This window comes from Microtus oregoni, unplaced genomic scaffold (assembly GCF_018167655.1).
Source record: "Microtus oregoni isolate MIOR12 unplaced genomic scaffold, Mior012 000027F_ref0000203, whole genome shotgun sequence".
NCBI lineage: Eukaryota > Metazoa > Chordata > Mammalia > Rodentia > Cricetidae > Microtus > Microtus oregoni.
In genome coordinates, this window is record NW_024543086.1 from 33,473,085 (window position 1) to 33,492,420 (window position 19,336).

At 40.4% G+C, this 19,336-nt stretch overlaps 1 protein-coding gene across 3 annotated transcripts in view; it reads left to right on the forward strand.

The window, feature by feature from the left end:
* Fchsd2 (FCH and double SH3 domains 2) overlaps positions 1–19,336 on the forward strand; it is a 215,412-nt gene that overhangs the window by 178,210 nt on the left and 17,866 nt on the right. For all 3 annotated transcript variants that reach the window (XM_041676210.1, XM_041676212.1, XM_041676211.1), the window contains 2 exons: positions 2,077–2,181; positions 9,953–10,114. In XM_041676210.1, coding sequence (XP_041532144.1) covers positions 2,077–2,181; positions 9,953–10,114 — 267 coding nt within the window. The remainder of the gene's footprint in view (positions 1–2,076; positions 2,182–9,952; positions 10,115–19,336) is intronic.

Below are 19,336 nucleotides of genomic sequence, written 5' to 3' on the forward strand. Positions count from 1 at the left end.
AACCTGGGTTCTCTGAAAGAGCAGTCCATGCTCTTACATGCTCTTAACCATTGAGCTATCCAGCTCCAAGGAATTTAATTTTATCAATGTGAAAAATCCTATGTATGTTTTCCCTGTATTTTCTCAACAGTCAGCGTAATGCTCTTAACTCTTGCCTTCCTTGAAAAGCCCATAAGCTTTCTCTCTCTCTCTCTCTCTCTCTCTCTCTCTTTTTTTTTTTTTTTTTTTTTTTTTTTTTTTGTGGAGACAGGGTCTCCTCTCTACACAGCCCTGGCTTTCCTGGTCTTAAACTAACATCTTTCTCCGGCCTACACACACACATGCATATGCAGTAAAATAGAAATAAGATGGACACAGCCAGGTGGTGGTGGCGCATGCCTTTAATCCCAGCAGGCAGAGGCAGGCGGATATCTGTGAATTCAAGGCCAGCCTGCTTTACAAGAGCTAGTTCCAGGACAGACTCCAAAGCTACAGAGAAACCCTGTCTCGAAAAACAAAAACAAAAACAAAAAAAAAAAAAAGATGAACAGCAACACATGAAACTAGACTTTCTGTAAAGTCATAAAATTGAAATCAATTTTTCAAAATTCTGTGTCGGCATAAGTTTGGCAGTATCCCTGTGGTTAGGATATGGGGAGGGGTAGGTACAACCTTTCAGGGAAAATTTGACAGTGTATATTAATATAGAGGTGCAGGATAAGCTGACTAGTGGAGCACCTGCTTACTGTGATCACCAGTTCAGGAAAACAGTGAGTGAGCAAGCAGCACGTACCAATCCCACATTTAGGTTTCCATCTCAAGTCAGTACTCCAGTGTGTTCAGTTCCGTTTGCAGTGCTGAGAGTGCTCTGAGGAAGTACGGTTCTGTTAGACTGCAGTACTAGTGCGGTTCTGTTAGACTGCAGTACTAGTGCGGTTCTGTTAGACTGCAGTACTAGTGCGGTTCTGTTAGACTGCAGTACTAGTGCGGTTCTGTTAGACTGTAGACTAGTGCGGTTCTGTTAGACTGCAGTACTAGTGCGGTTCTGTTAGACTGCAGTACTAGTGCGGTTCTGTTAGACTGTAGTACTAGTGCGGTTCTGTTAGACTGCAGTACTAGTGCGGTTCTGTTAGACTGTAGACTAGTGCGGTTCTGTTAGACTGCAGTACTAGTGCGGTTCTGTTAGACTGCAGTACTAGTGCGGTTCTGTTAGACTGCAGTACTAGTGCGGTTCTGTTAGACTGTAGACTAGTGCGGTTCTGTTAGACTGCAGTACTAGTGCGGTTCTGTTAGACTGTAGTACTAGTGCGGTTCTGTTAGACTGTAGTACTAGTGCGGTTCTGTTAGACTGTAGTACTAGTGCGGTTCTGTTAGACTGCAGTACTAGTGCGGTTCTGTTAGACTGCAGTACTAGTGCGGTTCTGTTAGACTGCAGTACTAGTGCGGTTCTGTTAGACTGTAGTACTAGTGCGGTTCTGTTAGACTGCAGTACTAGTGCGGTTCTGTTAGACTGTAGTACTAGTGCGGTTCTGTTAGACTGTAGTACTAGTGCGGTTCTGTTAGACTGCAGTACTAGTGCGGTTCTGTTAGACTGCAGTACTAGTGCGGTTCTGTTAGACTGCAGTACTAGTGCGGTTCTGTTAGACTGCAGTACTAGTGCGGTTCTGTTAGACTGCAGTACTAGTGCGGTTCTGTTAGACTGCAGTACTAGTGCGGTTCTGTTAGACTGCAGTACTAGTGAAGTGAGCTCAGTCTGCAAACATGGCAAAGTTTACTACAGACACTGAGGGAATGCTGTATTTTTTTTTATTCCCACAAACAAGATTTTCATAAAAATGGTTTGGAAAAATACAAATGAATGGGGTAATATCACGGTGCAGAGAGTATGTGATAGATTCATGTGTGGACTGTGTGCTGTTTTATAAGAATACTGCATCGTTATTTCAGGACAGGCTTTCCAAGCTACAGAGAAACCCTGCCTCGAAAAAAAAGTTTAAGAATGAGTCTTGGCTTTAGCCACTGAACCCTTTGAAATTACCTAAATACTCAAGGAAGAAGCACAAGAACAGAAACAGTCGTCTTTATTTTCTTCGATAGGTTTTAAATGACCTGGAGTGTCATGGAGTTGCTGTACCAGAGCAGAGTCGAGCAGAGCTGGAACAGAAAATAGACGAAGCTAGAGAAAATATCCGCAAAGCAGAGGTAAGGACAGCAGCCAGTCACAGATGTCACTTGATCCAGAAAGTGTCACGGTCACAGCATGCACCTGGAAACTGAGTTTGTACACGGGTGTTTTATTTTTAATTTTTTTTTTTTTGAAAAAATTTCCGCCTCCTCCCCGCCTCCCGTTTCCCTCCCCCTCTCCTCTCCCCTTCCCCTCCTCATCTTCCCCTCTCCCCACTCCTCTCCCCCTCCCCCCACTCCATTCCCCCTCCCTCTCGAGTCTGAAGAGCAGTCCGGATTCCCTGCCCTGTGGGAAGTCCAAGGTCCTCCCCCCTCCATCCAGGTCCAGGAAGGTGAGCCTCCAAACAGGCTAGGCTCCCACAAAGCCAGTTCATGCAGTAGGATCAAAACCCGGTGCCATTGTCCTTGGCTTCTCATCAGCCTTCATTGTCCGCCATGTTCAGAGAGTCTGGTTTTATCCCATGCTTATTCAGTCCCAGTCTTGCTGGCCTTGGTGAGCTCCCAATAGATCAGCCCCACTGTCACAGTGGGTGGGTGCACCCCTCGCGGTCCTGACTTCCTTGCTCATGTTCTCCCTCCTTCAGCTCCTCATTTGGACCTTGGGAGCTCAGTCCGGTGCTCCAATGTGGGTCTCTGTCTCTATCTCCGTCCATCTCCAGATGAAGGTTTTAAGGTGATATGCAAGATATTCATCAGTATGGCTATAGGATAGGGTCATTTCAGGTTCCCTCTCCTCAGTTGCCCAAGGTACTAGCTGGGGACATCTCCCTGGACACCTGCGAGCCCCTCTAGAGTCAAGTCTCTTGCCAACCCTAAGATGGCTCTTGCCGGGCAAAAACTGGGATCTTGGGGGTGAGGTGGGATGGGGGTAAGGGTAAATGGGGTGAGAAAAGTGAGAAGGGGAGGATGGGGGGAGCTTGGGGGAATGGGATGGTTGGGATAAAGGAAGGGTGGATATGGGAGCACAGGTGTTTTAAGTTAGACAATCAACCATCTCTTTGTCCACAGTAGTATTTTTGTGTACCTGAAACACTTAAGCGAAAACTCTGAACCTACTGTGAAGAACCCGCAGTCATGAAACATTAAAAAACAGCAAAAGGAATGTCACAATGCAGTTGTTAATTTTTAGAATTTTCACAAAGTGTTAAGTCAGTCAGTCAAATTAATGGTAGGAAAACTGACATGTATATGTTCAGATGTTAAGACTGTCTTCATATCACAGGTTCCCTAATCCAGGGAAATGAGCAAAGATAGGGCTACAAAGGAAGGGAGTGAACAAACACATAATTGTGGATTTTAATCTCTTGTGGAGTCATAAGACCTTTTTAGGGTTGTATAGCTATGAAACCTCACCAACAAAAACAGAAAAGTTCCCGTGATGATACTCTGCTTGCCTAGAAGGGGAGTTGAAATGAAAAGTGATGAAGTGGCCGTCTACATAGGGTATACTTTGCAGTTGGGTACGTTCAGAGTCAGAACATCAGGAAGAAAATGTGGGTTTGGAAAGGAGATAAACTAATTGTGATTAGAGCCATGTTGAAAACAAATGAAGAAAGAATAAAAAAAAACCCAACCAGGTTATGTTCTTGTTGAGGCGACATAAAGCTATGGAACTCGGTCAGCGTAGACGTGGTGTGAAGTTGAGCAGTGCAGTGCTATATGACGAGTCACAGTGGAGGAGGCAGCACAAGTGTGTGTCGTGCACACACCACCCAATGTGAACCAAAAGATGAAGATAGGTAGGAAGCAGACTCAAGTGTGAGATTAGGAAATGTTTTCTTTTTGGTGGCCAAATATATACCTCAGGGAATATGATATACATTATGAGCATGAGAAGAGATTCTAGGTGAGGACTGGAGAGATGGCTCAGTTAGTAAAGTGCTTGCCATGCAAGCGTGAGAACCTGAGCTCTATGTAATACCAGCCCTGGGGAGGTGGAGACAAGAAGATCCCCCGAGCTCCCAGCTGGTCATTCTGACCAGGTCCGTGAGCTTCTAGATTCAGTGAGAGGCCTTTTCTCAAAAAAGTAATGCTAATAACAATGTGTTATGTGTGTGGTGGTGCTTGCCTTTAATCAGTACTCAAGAGGCAGAGGAAGGCCAGCCTGGTTCCATACTGAGTTCCAGACCAGTTAGGGCTACAGAGTGAGATCTTGCCTTAAAATAGTAACAACAACAATGTGGCGATAAATCAAGGAAGATACATTGACCTCTGGCCTCCATGTGTATATCCCATATAATGAAGGCACACACACACACACACACACAAACACATATATATATACATAATGTAAGACGGATTCTGGACCAGCTTCTTTCTATTAGGGCATCCAAATAAGGAATTCTTGTACTAGTTGAGAGTTCGTCTAAACTAATGACTTTCAACGTTTTGAGAAAGTGCTTGAGTAGTTGGGTGATGGAGAGGCAGTGTAAGTAAGCACATGGAATGTGAGCATGGTTTGAGCACTGTCCTGTGGAGGTGATCCAAGTCAGAACAGACTCGCCACTTGTTCCTGTACCCTCCTCTGCACTATTCCTGGCACAGTCTGAACCTCAGACTCCCACAGAGAGGAGAGCAGTGTGTGCTTTTTTCCTCTCTAAACCAAGGGTCACAAGGAAACTACTACACTGAGGTGTTGGCAGGCAGTTGCTGAGTGGTAAACTCTGGCTTTTGGTGAAAGAGTTGTCCTTGTTACTTATCCACTGTAGATGAAAACTTAGTGAAACAGGAATGACGATTTTGAGACAAGACTCAAAAACTTCGTGAAGGAATATCTTTATATTTTCCATTTTCAGACTCCACCATGGTGTCACTGTGTAACCTTAACTCCACCAAACTTCACTGCACCTTAGTGTAGCAGTAATAGGTCACACAGTTGTCATGTGGGTCAGACCTGCTCTCCCTTTCAGTACGCCACACTTACTGTTTGTAGTTTAAAACTAAAATTACGAAGTGAGAGTTCCACAACAGATTGTCTTCAATCTCAAAGGTAAGTTTCTTACTAAGAATATATAGGTGATATCAGATCCATTATTTTAGTTTTCAATGTCTGTGAAATTGTCTCCAGATGAGCTCCCACTTGGTTTCCACTTACTGGATAATCAAAAAGCCACGCTAAGATTAGTTAGCAGGTGTGAGGACATATTTTATTAGGTCAACAGTTGAAGGATTGACATATTGAAATTTTTTTTAAAAGAATAACACTGCATAAGCCTTAATAACCATGTTGTTCTGGGATTAAGACTGTTCCTTTTAAAGGAGACCATTTTTTTTTAACCAAGGTTTCCCAACATCTGGTCGAGATTCTTTTTTTTTTTAATATTCATTTATTATGTATACAGTGCTCTGTCTGCATGTATGACTCCAGGCCAGAAGAGGGTGCCAGATCTCATTGTAGATGGTTATGAGCCACCATGTGGTTGCTGGGAATTGAACTCACGACCTCTGGAAGAGCAGTCAGTGCTCCTAACGGCTGAGCCATCTCTCCAGCCCCATATTGAAGTTTTTGGATAGACTAGATCACTGAACTCTTCAGAGAAACTAACCAAATCTCTGTTTTTCCTTTTTCTAGCTTGTATTGTTATTTGCATTTTTTTTTGGTATTTACTTGATTTTAAATAATTCTCCAAAAGAGAAAAACACTAATTAAAATTTTATCATATCCTTCATACTTTCTTAGTAATTCCTACCAACATGAATGATTCCCTTCCGGGTTAATTAATCTGCTTTGTCTAATCTCTTCTCTTTATGGCTCCATTCCATTTTTTTTTTTTTTTGCTAATTAGAATAAGAGCTGTTGTGGTACTCTGTGATAGATAAAAAAACCTTTCCAGTGTACAGAGACTGAGGACTGTTTGGTGACTGTTAATCTGAGGCAAAGTCATACTGCTTAATTCAGCTATTTAATGAGTGCTTTCCTATGTGCCAGATGCTTATAAAAAAATTATCATCTCACAAGAAGCCATTATTACATTGTTAAGATTTCTACAGTTCTCACAAGTATATTTACATTAGCCGTTGTACTCTCATCAGCCTCTAATTAGAAATTATAATGAGCCAGACGAGGTGGCTCTAATCTCAGTACTGGAGAGGCAGAGGCAAGCAGATCTCTGTGAGTTCCAGGCTGGTCTACAGAGTTAGTTCCAGGACAGCCAGAGCTACACAGAGAAACCCTGTCTCAAAAAAACAAAAGCAGAATGAGGCAATTGTTTGAATAAAACATTAGTAATCATATTTTGCCCTGGTTTTTAAGTATTTGAAGTTTTTGAAATGCTTTTGATACCCACATGCACATGCATACACATAAACACACATTAATTATCTGATATACATTACTGCAGATTATAGCATTAAGATATTACATGTAATTTCCTATAAATATATACATTAAATGTACATTATATGCTGATACTTGTGAAAGAAAATGAGAAAGGTATTAAAATATCTCACTACAAAAATGGAAACCAACTTAGGGCTGGAGAGGGATGACTCAGGCAGTTAAGGGTGCTCGCTGCTTTTGCAGGGAACTAAATTTGGTTCCCACTACCCACATGGGGGCTGACAGTCACCTATAGCTCTAGTTCTAGGAAATCTGTTACCCTCCTCTGGTCTGCATATAAACTCACAAAGATACACACGCATACTCTCTCCCACACAGAATTATATAGTAAATAAACCTTTAAAAAAAAAAAACAACAACTAACATTGGGCTGGAAAGATGGCTCAGAGGTTAAGTCCTGAGTTCAATTCCCAGCAACCACATGGTGGCTCACAACCATCTATAATGAGATCTGGTGCCCTCTTCTGATGTGCAGACATACATGCAAATAGAACACTATGTACATAATAAATAAATCTAAAAAAAACTAAACTCAAAAGAAAGCAGTGCCGGGCGGTGGTGGCGCACGCCTTTAATCCCAGCACTCGGGAGGCAGAGGCAGGCGGATCTCTGTGAGTTCGAGACCAGCCTGGTCTACAGAGCTAGTTCCAGGACAGGCTCCAAAGCCACAGCGAAACCCTGTCTCGAAAAACCAAAAAAAAAAAAAAAAAAAAAAAAAGAAAGCAGTACTTCAGGAAGGGAAAAATGAAAAGCTATTAGCATATACAAAACAAATAGCAAGTTGACACTCTAGTCTTTCTGTATTACTAATGACTTTAAATGTCAGTGTATAAATTCTCTAACCAGAAAACAAATCAGCAGAATAGATTTTTTTTTTTTTTGGTTTATTCGAGACAGGGTTTCTCTGTGGTTTTGGAGCCTGTCCTGGAACTAGCTCTTGTAGACCAGGCTGGTCTCGAACTCACAGAGATCCACCTGCCTCTGCCTCCCGAGTGCTGGGATTAAAGGCGTGTGCCACCACCGCCCGGCCAGAATAGATTTTTTAAAAAGTGATACAGGGTACTAAAATCAAGAATACTTTTTTTTTTAATTTATTTACTTATTTATTATGTATGCAGTGTTCTACCAGCATGTATCCCTGCAGGCCAGAAGAGGGCACTATATCTCATTACAGATGGGTTGTGAGCCACCATGTGGTTTCTGGGAATTGAACTCAGAACCTCTAGAAGAGCAGCCAGTGCTCTTAACCTCCGAGCTATCTCTCCAGCCCCTCAAGAATACTTTTTGCTTTTGCAGAAGACCTGGAGTAGGTTCACAGCACCCTCGTGATCCAGGGAATCTGGTGTCCTCTTCCGACCTCCATGAGTACCAGGCACACATGTGGTGCACATACATACACAGAGGCAAAACATTCATACACATAAAATTAGAATAAATAAAATCTTTTGAAAATATGATTCAACTATATGCTGTGGAATTGGAAACACACTTTAAGTCTGAAGATAGAAATAGACTAAAAATAAATAGATGGAAGAAGATATTCCATACAAATAATAGCCAGAGAATGACAATCACACACACAGATACTGTACGGATGCACCTAAAACAGGTGAATTCATAGAGACAGAAAGTCAAATTATAGTTACCAGGACTTTGGAAGGGGAATGGAAAATTGTTATTTATTGCATAGAATTTTAGGATTTTTAAAAATATTTTTAAAGATTTAATTATGTACATGAGTTTGTTTTATCTATGTATACATCAACAAAACTAGAAGAGAGTATTGACTCCCATTAAAGAAGGTTGTGAGCTGGGAATTGAACTCAGCACCTCTGGAAGAACAGCCAGTGCTCTTAACCACTGAGCCATCTCTCCAGTCCCTGGTTTTAGTTGTATATGATGAAAATATGATGAAAGCAACCCGAAAGTAGATGGTGTAATCATCGCACAACAGTTAGTATATTTAATACCCACCAAACTGCACATTTAAAATAGTACATGTGTGCTGTAATAATAGTGAGAAAGATTGCTGTGGCTGTTAAAGAGAGCAAGGAGGGATCCAGGGGATCCCAGTGTTTCTGCAACTTCTTGACTGTTTAAAGTCAAAAGGGCTGCTCATTAACAATCCACAGTGGCAGCCAAGTGAAAAACAAGCTTGTGCTGGAAAATGTTGATATGATTAAACATTATTATTTAAAAGAAAATACTTTATGTCCGTGTCTCTCAATTAATTTCAACTAAAGTTCAAGGTAAAAATATCTTCTTGGAAGAGCAGTAGAAGTGCTTTTATGTAGGAATTCATTTTTAAAAGATTACTAAACATGTTAGGAGACTAGCTTTGAATGTCTGTGTTCCAGTGCTTTAGCTCAGTTGTGTCAGAGTCAACAGCTAGGTGTTTACGGCCTTTCACATTATGACTGATCTGCAGAGCATGCTGTAGGAACAGAGGGAAGACTATAATGGATGCCCATGAATTGAGAATCATTAGAAAAACTTTCATAAAAAGGATGTTTTAACTGACCCTCAGAAGGTAGGCAGTCATCATGAAGCATGAACTATTACGTGCAAAGAACTGTTGTTGACCAGGCAGGGATAATGTGATGTACTGGCCGAGTATGTAGTGATGTGGGGCCACAGAGGCCATGGGAAGACAGAAAAGGATATTTCAAAATGTGAAAGCTATCTTATTCCAGATTATTACTCAGCAGCCCAGAGTTGGAGCTGGAGAGATGGCTCAGTGACTGAAAGTATTTACTTTGCTTGCAGAAGACCCAGGTTCAATCTCAGCACCCACATGTTGTCTCACAACCCTGTGTACCTAGTTCAGGAGATCCGATGCTTTCTTCTAACTTCTTCAGGTTCCTGCACTCATGTGGTATATATACATATGCTTAGACACACGTATATACTAAATAAATAAATGTGTTTTTTTTTTTCCTTAAGAATAAAACGTAGGCCTAGTCCAGAGTCTCATAGCACTTTAGAACAAGGGATAACATGATTAGGGTTCATTTAGAAGGCCACTAAATATGCTGGATTTTAAGATGTTCTAAGCCCCATTCTTCTTAACAGCAAAAGGAAGGTTTTGGGACATTCTCATTTCTTCCTAGTCAGGTTCTGTTTTATGTGTCATCAGTACTGTGGGTGTTGCAATGCAAAGTGTGACAGGTATGACTGAGTGATAGAACATGTGCATCACATGGACAAGGACCCGAGTTCAGTCTCCGACAACCCCTAATCAGTCACTCAAAAAGATACGAGTATGCCGTTTGCCATTATCTAAAAGGCCCAATTCCTATTGTTGTGTTCATGTTCTTTCTCCTTTCTGTAGATGAAAAATTAATATCTAACAATTGTTGATAAATATCAAGTTGTTAAAAAATTGGAAATAATTTAATCGGTGTGAAGGGAAATTGCCTTAATCTCCAACCTTATTTGTTTTGTTTTTAGATAATTAAATTGAAAGCTGAAGCCCGGCTAGACCTACTAAAGCAGATCGGGGTTTCTGTGGACACGTGGCTGAAGAGTGCCATGAACCAAGTGATGGAGGAACTGGAAAATGAGCGGTGGGCTCGCCCTCCAGCTATGACCAGCAATGGCACTCTACACTCGGTATGGTTTCTTTTCTTGGATTTCATGAACTGACTGTTACTTGCTCTGTAGCCAAACTTGGTGAAAATTTAAAATAAAAATAGTGGAAGGTTGTTTCTGTCACTTCATTTAAACTTAATATCAGAAAGAGAAGAGGGAGAATAAAATGTGTTCGTGTTTTCTTTTGTTTTTTAATACAGTAAAGAATACTTTGCCAATAATTGGACTATTGGTGTCTATACCCCAAACCATTATTCTCCATATAAGGTAAATAGCATTTTAGCTGAAAGTAATAGATGAGAAAACCTAGTGTTTCTGAAATTCTCAGAGATCTAATGAAATGAACATAAACATTTAAAGAGTTATAAAACATCTTTTAAAATGTAGGCTCAGAGGTGGAGAAGTGTCTGTCAGTAAAGTGCTTATCATACAAGCACAAGGACGTGAATTCAAGCTCCAGAACTTAAATAACATCACCAGACTTGGTGGCATATACTTGGGATTCCTGTACTGGGAGGGTAGAAACCTGCAGATCCTAGGGCTCTCTAGCCAGCCAGAAAAGCTAGCCTAATTAGCAAGTTTCGGGCCAACAAGAGACCTGGTCTCAAAAAACATGTTGGGTGGTTCCTAAGAAATAATATCAAAAGGCTGACCTTTGGCCTCCACATGCACATGGACACACACATATACTCACAGATAAAACATATACAAGGCACAGGCTGAAGAGATGGCTCAGAGGTTGAGAACACTGGCTGCTCTTCCAGAGGACTCAGGTTCAATTCCCAGTGCCCACATGGCAGCTTACACCTGTCTATAACTCCAAGATCTGCCACCCTTACACAGACATACATGCAGGCAAAATACCAATGCACATAAAATAAAAATAAATGAATTAAAAAAAAAAGACACATGCAAGGCTAACAGGTTCTGTCTAAAGGGGAATTCAGTTACCAGGGCAGAACAAGAACCCAGTGCAGGAAGGGCTTGACAGGTAGTAACTAGCACACAGCTTGTTTCTTCATAGAATTTACTGGTATGTTTCTCTTTGTTTCCTTTTATTGTTTGTCATCCTCTCTGGAATATAACGACCATGTCTTCTAGCTCCACACAGCAAAGTGCCGTGCACACAGTAGATACTTAGTGTCTGTTGAAGGAAGGACGCAGTAGTGGTAAATAAAGAGCTGACTTTGTTCACGGTGCTCTAATATTTGTGTCCTTGTTACGTAAACTGGCCAGTTTAAAAAAGCATTCCTGGAAGTTCTGTCACATTTTTCACATAGCACTCCAGCCTTCTATGGGAATACATTTATTTATTTAAAAAAGACTGTATAGGGGTTTACAATATAAGAAAAAATAGTCTATTGAAAGTTTATTTTTATTTCATTACTAATGGAAATCTGGCCTGTGGGGTTGAAACACATACACTGTGGGGTTAGAAGAGCTTGTCCCGTTGTCATTAGGGCAGAGTTTCTCCATGTCGTGGAACATCTTCCGATTACATCTTTAAATTTCTCATCTAGCTCCGGTTGTTCTGCTCCACAGTTTATGTGATAGCAGGTTTCAGCCACCAGCTTCCTTGTACTCTGTAGTGGCCCTGCTTCCACATCAGGCACAATGACTATGCTTGAGCCAGCACCTTTTGAGGATATAACCTTAACTCTTGCTTCTTTCCTAGACATGTTAGAGGTGAATGGGACTTGGTCTTTCTTCAGTGGTTAGCTGGGAGAACCAGCAGCCCTTTGTAGATCTCTGTGGTACTTGACAGTATGTGACGAGGTCTCTGTGTGGCAAACTTGAGGTCACTTGTATCGAATTCATCAGCACACCATGTAAAAAGTCACTCCTTTCTGGATTTCTTAGGGAATATTATATTAACCAACTCTTATGATCTCCTCTAACCCCAGAATTTTTGATTCTGTGACAGACTATCAGAAAAACTTCAGTACCAGCTCAGGAAGAGTTTGCCCATAAAGAAATGTCATCAGAAGTAGCCCTTGATGGACTTGAGTAAGAACTAAATTGAAGGTGTGCTCATGAATCTGAAGGAAGAACATAAATGGGATACGCATAGGGGCTTCTAGACACCAGCTCATCAGGAAGCAGTATTTTGCAATCTTATCCCGCTTTTCCTACCCTCTGGCCAGTTTTAAAGAGTCTGTGTAGCCCCTCCTTCAGCTTAGAGGTTATATCAGTTACATTACTAAAGGAAGCCTTAAGTCATAGAATAGCTTAATGAGGCCCCAGTACTTATTTAACCTTTTTCTTAAAGTAACCCTGAATGATTTAGAGAATCTTGTACCCCTCCAAACTGTCAGCTAGCTGACTGAGGAACTCGAGGCTGAAATACACATTCTGGCCACCAGGTATTTTCTTCCATTTAGATGCCAATAATTTAGTCATCTGTGGAATGTGAAGACTGTCGTAATATTAACAGTGTAGCTAAAAAGTGTCTCATGGAAAGTAAGTATTATTAAACTACATAATCTATTTGTTTTAGAGATATAATTCTTCCTCCTGTCTCATGCTGTTATATAGAATATAGGATTAGAAGGAACAAAGAAAAGAATCCCAGAATGTGGTGACACTTTTAAAAAGAGAGTTGCAGGGCGTGGAGGCCCCCATCTTTGACACCAGCACTCAGGTGGCAGATGCAGATGGATCTCCTGAGTTCAAGGTCAACCTTTAGCCTGGATGCATAGTTTCAGGCCATCCAGGACTACATAATCAGACCCAGCCTGAGAGAGGGGGAGTGGAGGATACAGAGAGATGTTTAGTTGTTGGGTCACTAGAGCCTACGTATACATGCTCCACCTGGGAATGGATACTGCCAGGGACATTCGGAGCCACTAAACTACTCCTCCCTCCCTTCTCTTATTTCCCTGCCTTCTCTCACTCAAGCCCATACTCAGTTAGAAGGGCTAATTTTGCAATGTTTTCACTCCAGTGTTACTTGTCACTGGACAATCTACACAATCCCTTCAGAGTCTCTATGGTCATTCTGTGTAACATTTGCATATACACTATTGTTCATTCATATTCCTGGCTTTTACATGCATGGATTCAACCAACACAAATTTGAAAGTTTTAGGTTTTTTAAAAATTACATCTGGGGCTGGAGAGATGGCTCAGTGGTTAAGAACATTGCCTGCTCTTCCAAAGGTCCTGAGTTCAATTCCCAGCAACCACATGGTGGCTCACAACCATCTGGAATGAGGTCTGGTGCCCTCTTCTGGCCTGCAGGCATACACACAAACAGAATATTGTATACATGATAAGTAAATAAATAAATATTAAAAATTACATCTGTACTAAAAATAGAGACTTCTCTGATCAGTATACCCTAAGCATGTATACAATATAGCAACTATTTCTATAGCATTTACAGTCTGTTAGATATGCATAGGTTATATTTAAATACTATAGCATTTTATATAAGGGACCTGAGTATCCATGGACTTTGGTATCCACAAGGGATCCTGGATTCAGTCCTTAGATACAAAGAAACTAAATTCCTTTTTTCAAGTTTAGGGTTGTTTTCCGTAATACAAATAATTTTAGGGTTGTTTTCTGTTGGATCCCACAGTGAAATCTGTAGTCTTTTCTTTGAGATTGGTTTATTTTTATTCTTTCTAGTCTCTTTTTTCTTAGATTTTTCAGATTATAACTGACACTATCTACATGACTTCCCTCAACAGTTGTACTAGGCAACCAACAGTCTGCTGTGCAGCCTCCCTAAGGATCTGACATTTGCAGAATTGCAGAGAAATAAATCCTGACTCCAGTCATCTTGAAGACTGCTGAGTAATCTGGTTGGAACACAAGGAGACTAATGTGCTTCACCTTACTGTCCAATCTGCCTAATAGTTCTTGCAGTCGATGCATTTGTTTTTAAATATGAAAACTTGCTCATGGGCTTGAGCTAATCTCAATTAAAAGAAAGAATGGATTTCTATAATGAAGCAAATAGAAATTGTTAAGAGAATATCCTTGCAAAAAAATCTTCAATTGCTTTCATATTTATAGTACTTTAAAATGGATAGCAGTCTTTTTTATTGAACTGAGTTCTATGCTCTAAAAAGCCCATGCTTCTGGTGAAATTGGTATTTCAAATTCTAGTAAGATCAGTTTAGTTCACTGCATTAAGTGTGCCAACCCTTCTCATGAGATCCTTTGCTGCTGAGTGCATACTGTGTCTGATTTAATTTCTACAGTTGAGAGAACTTGTCTCATTTTCTAGTAGCCAACACCAAAAAGGGGCTGGCACTGAAAATTCTCACCGTTGAGAAGTGTAGCCAGCTATCCTATTACAGTTTTTTGAATTTCAGCATAACCATAATATGCTCCTAATTCCACTGATAGTCATATATGCAGAGGAAAGTAATTGTCACTAAGCTTGGTGACCTCAGTGATACTTGACCCATATGGTAGAAGGAAAAAACTGACTTCTGAAATTGTTCCCTGACCACACACACACATACACACCTCACTAAACACCATAATTTTAAAATGTTGATCTCATAGAAGTAGAGTTGAATGGTGTTTCTCTAAGGCTGGATGGTTAGGAAACAAGGGTGATGAGCATGGGTCAAAGGATACATTGTTGTTGGGGACTGCTTATTCATTCTCCGCTGCCCAGACCACGAAATAACCACATAGAAATTATATTATTTGCAATATTGTTTGGCCAGTAGCTTAAGCATATTGCTGGCTAGCTCTTACATTTTTGGTTAATCCATTTTTATTATTTTATATTTTTCCACGAGGTTCATGGCCTACCAGCAAGGTTCCAGCTGGCAGCTCGCGCGTCTTTCCCCTCTGGTGACTCCATGGCTTCTCTCGACTCCACCTTCTTTCTCCCAGCATTCAGTTTAGTTTTCTCCACCTAGCTCTGTTCAGCCCTTCTATAGGCTCAAAGCAGTTTCTTTATTCATTAACCAATAAAAGCAACACATATACAGAAGTATTTCCCACATCAATACAAAACCATAATAAGATCAGAAGCCTGAAACCCAAGAGATCTGTCATGCCATAAAATCACTATAGGGGAGAGTGGGGAGATGGCATGGTGGTTAAAAGCACATAGTGCTCTTCTTGAAGATCTAAGTTCAGTTCCCAGCATGCAACAGCCTGCAACCGCAGTTCTGGGGGAATCTGACACCTCTGACTTCTGGGCACTTGAATTCATGTACCTGTACCCCTACACACACATACATATAACTGAAATAATATAAATCTCTTTTTTTAAAAAATCAATATAGTTACTAATGGTGGTGTGTTTACTGTATTCTTTCCAACACTGGGAGAAATACTGCTAATGTTTATCATATTCTTGAGAAAATAGTAAGGGAAGCGGATGCTATGTGACCTCAACACAGAAATTTGTGGTTAAATAAAGTGTGCGTGTACATCTGAAATCACTAGAATATCAGCAAAAAAAAAAAGAAAATGAGCTAGATAGGGTGGTACATACATAGTCTGAGCTACCTGAGAGGCTAAGGGAGGAGGAGGGGTTTGAAGCTAGCCTGGGCAGCCAAACAAAATAAACAAAAAAGATAGTGATACTTTCTTTAAGTAGTGGAATAATACGTATCAATAATAATATATCAATATTGTTAAAATATTTATTTTGTGTATAATGAGAGTTTTTAGGAAAATACTAATATTTTTAAAAAAAAACTGAATGTATTTTGTCTTGGTTTGTTTTTTTTTTTTCCATACAGGGTTTCTCTGTGTATCCCTTGTTGTCCTCGAACTCAGCAGGCTGGCCTCAAACTCAAGAGATCTGCCTGCCTCTGCCTCCCAAGTGTTAGGATTAAAGGCGTGTGCCACCACTGTCTGGCTAAACATAATGTTTTATTCATTTGATTTCTATGGACTACAAAAATTAGCTTCTTTTTATAAGTGTGCTGGAGATGTAACTGTGTTGTTACAGCACTTGCCTAACATGAATGAACTCAGGGGTCCAACCCCCAGTACAACCTAAACCAAATGTGGTAGCACTTAGGAGATAGAGGCAAGAGAATCAGAGGTCTAGGTCATTTTCAGCTACATAGTGAATTTGGGACCAACCTGGGCTACATGAGAGCCTATCTCAAAAATAAAGTTGTGATACTACTACTAAAGTTCCTGTGACACAGTTTTTTACCCATAGTCATGTCAAAGAATATTCATCTCATCTTCAAGATAAGCACTTTTCTCCCATTTTATCATCTAAGTTTAAATTACCACTAAAAGAAAAGAGTGGGGCTCAAGTGCTACATCAGGTGGTTTGTACATTATCTGCATAGAAGAGTTAGTTACTAAGCACAATTACTCCGAGTATATTTACAGAGGAGCTGATGGGTTCCTTAAAGCCTGAATGAGGAGAGGTGACGTTGGAACCCAGAGGTGTCTGCCTCTGCAGCCCTCAGACATCATGCCCCTACTCTGGATTTCTCTGTTTTTCTAATCTTTGTTATTTTAATTACTGTGTAGGTTTTTTTTTTTTTTTTTTTTTTTTTTTTGGTTTTTCGAGACAGGGTTTCTCTGTGGCTTTGGAGCCTGTCCTGGAACTAGCTCTGTAGACCAGGCTGGTCTCGAACTCACAGAGATCCGCCTGCCTCTGCCTCCCGAGTGCTGGGATTAAAGGCGTGCGCCACCACCGCCCGGCTTGTGTAGGTTTTTTTTTAAGTATCATTGGATGTTTTATTTCCAGTGCCATTAGTGATTGTGTTAAATCTTTGTGTACTGTGTTGACCAATTGGCATTCAAATTCAGAAGTTTTGTTGATATTTCAGCAGCTCTATTAAAGGTTGAAAAACATACATTCAATTGAATTTTAATGTAGACATTCTGATACATTTTAACGTATGTGTGTGCTAATGAAAGTATTGCAGTTACAAAAATAATATATTTATTACTTTCCCAAACTTTCCTCATTCTCTTTTGTAATCTCATTCATTTTCTGTTCTTCAGTTAACCACTGATCTACTTTCTGGCACATTAAGTTAGTTTGCATTTTCTGGAATTTCTATAGAGAGAATAATATCTTCTGTGTGGGACTTTGAAAACGTGATGATTTTGAGGATCACATGTTATTACTGTATGTTAACAGTTTGTTTATTTTCATTGCTGAGCAATGTTGCATTGTGTAGCTATAGGTGTTTACTGTCCTTCTACCCATTGTGGACATTCGGTTGTTCTGGGCTATTATCTTTTATTATTATTACTTATTATAATTTTATAAGTCTTGAATTTGGGTGGGATAAGTACTACCAACATATGCTTCTGACTAGGCTATATAGTGGGTATATATTTAGTGTTTTAAGAAACTAGTGTTGGGGGGGCTGGAGAGATGGCTCAGTGGTTAAGAGCATTGTCTGCTCTTCCAAAGGTCCTGAGTTCAATTCCCGGCAACCACATGGTGGCTCACAACCATCTATAATGAGGTCTGGTGCCCGCTTCTGGCCTGCAGACATACACACAGACAGAATATTGTATACATTTAAAAAAAAAAAAGAAACTAGTGTTGGATAGGGCGGTAGTGGCGCACGCCTTTAATCCCAACACTTGGAAGGCAGAGTCAGGCAGATCTCTGCAAGTTTGAAGCCAACCTGGTCTACAAGAGCTAGTTCCAGGACAGGCACCAAAGCTACAGAGAAACCCTCTCACAAAAAAAAAAAAAAGGAAAAAAAGAGAAAAGAAACTAGTATTGGTGAGACGTGAGTCAGGTCTATTTATAATTCAGCTACTTGCAGGCTGAGGCAGGAAGATCACAAGTTCGAGATCTGGACTCCTGAGTGAGTTCAAGGCCAGACTAGGCAACTTATTGAAACCCTGTCTCAAAATTGAAAGTTTAAAAAGCGGGAAAAGGCTGGATTTCTGAGACAGGATCTCCATTTATAACCCTGACTGGCCTAGAACCCAAGCTGACCTTGAATGTTCTTTCTCCCTCTGTTGGGTTTGCAGATACTGACACTATGCCCAGTTGGATGCTCTTCTCCTTTTAATAGACTTTGATAATTTGATTTGCATTTTGTTGTTATTGCAAAGGCAGTTTGGATGCTCACCTTACGAGACCTGGATAGAGGTGGGCAGTCCTTGGGCTTCCCACAGGTCAGGGAACCCTGATTGCTCTTCGAGCAGATGAGGGAGGGGGAATTGATCGGGGGAGGGGGAGGGAAATGGGAAGCGGTTGTGGGGACGAGGCAGAAATCCTTAATAAATAAATAAATTTAAAAAAAAAAAAAAAAAAAAAAAAAAGAAAATATTAAAAGGAAAATTACAGAAATAAAGAATTCATCAGTTTTAAAAAAAAAAAAAAAAAAAAAAAAAAAAAAAAAACGTTTGTCTGTTCTATCCAAATTACTGACGCTACTGGTATAAGTTGTTTATGGTATTCTTGACTATTCTTTATCTAGAGCGTCTGTAGTTATGTCGGTTTCCACACTTATTCCTGTACGGTTTTGTCTCCTGTTCTAGTAGAAGTTCATCAACTAGATGGCTCTCCACGGTGAGCAAGCTTCGGGTTTCATTTGTTGGGGTTTTTTTCCTGTTTTATTAATTTCTGCTTAGATTTTAATTATTTCCTTTCTCTGTTTAATTTGGATTTAATTTGTTCTTTTATGACTGTTTCAGGTAGAAGCTGGGGTTATTGATACTTAGATATTTCCCCCTTTCTTGTGGAGGCATTTGGTAAACATTCCTGCTACATACTACTTTCGGTTCTTTGCATGGTTCTGCTAATGTGTTAGCATTCAGTTCAAGATACTTTCTGACTGGCTTTTCAGTGTCTTCACTGAGTGGTAACTTACTTAGAACTATGTTGTTGAGTTTCCAAATTTTGGGAAGACTTTCCAGATACATTGCTGCCTTTGATTTCTGCTTTAGTTACACTGTCCATAATCAGTTTTTTGGAATTTACTGAGACGACTTTTGCGACCCAGGATGTGATAGATAAGAATGTGCACTCTGCTGCTGTTGGGTACTGTGTTCCACAAATGCAAACCTCATCTAGTTGGTGGCGTTGCCCATGTCCTTCATATTCTTACTGCTGTTCTCTGAGCCCCACCCAATGTGCTATGCCTTAGGGGAACAGGAGTCATTCCCAAACCTGTGTGAGCTCTAGAGATAATTTTCTCTAATCCTTCTAGGTGGTTCTATTCTAGCTTCAGCTACTTTATTCATACACATACACTAAGCACTACTCAGCTGAAGACTTGAGGCCTCTGCAAATTTCCTCTGCAAAGGATCTCTTTCTGCTCT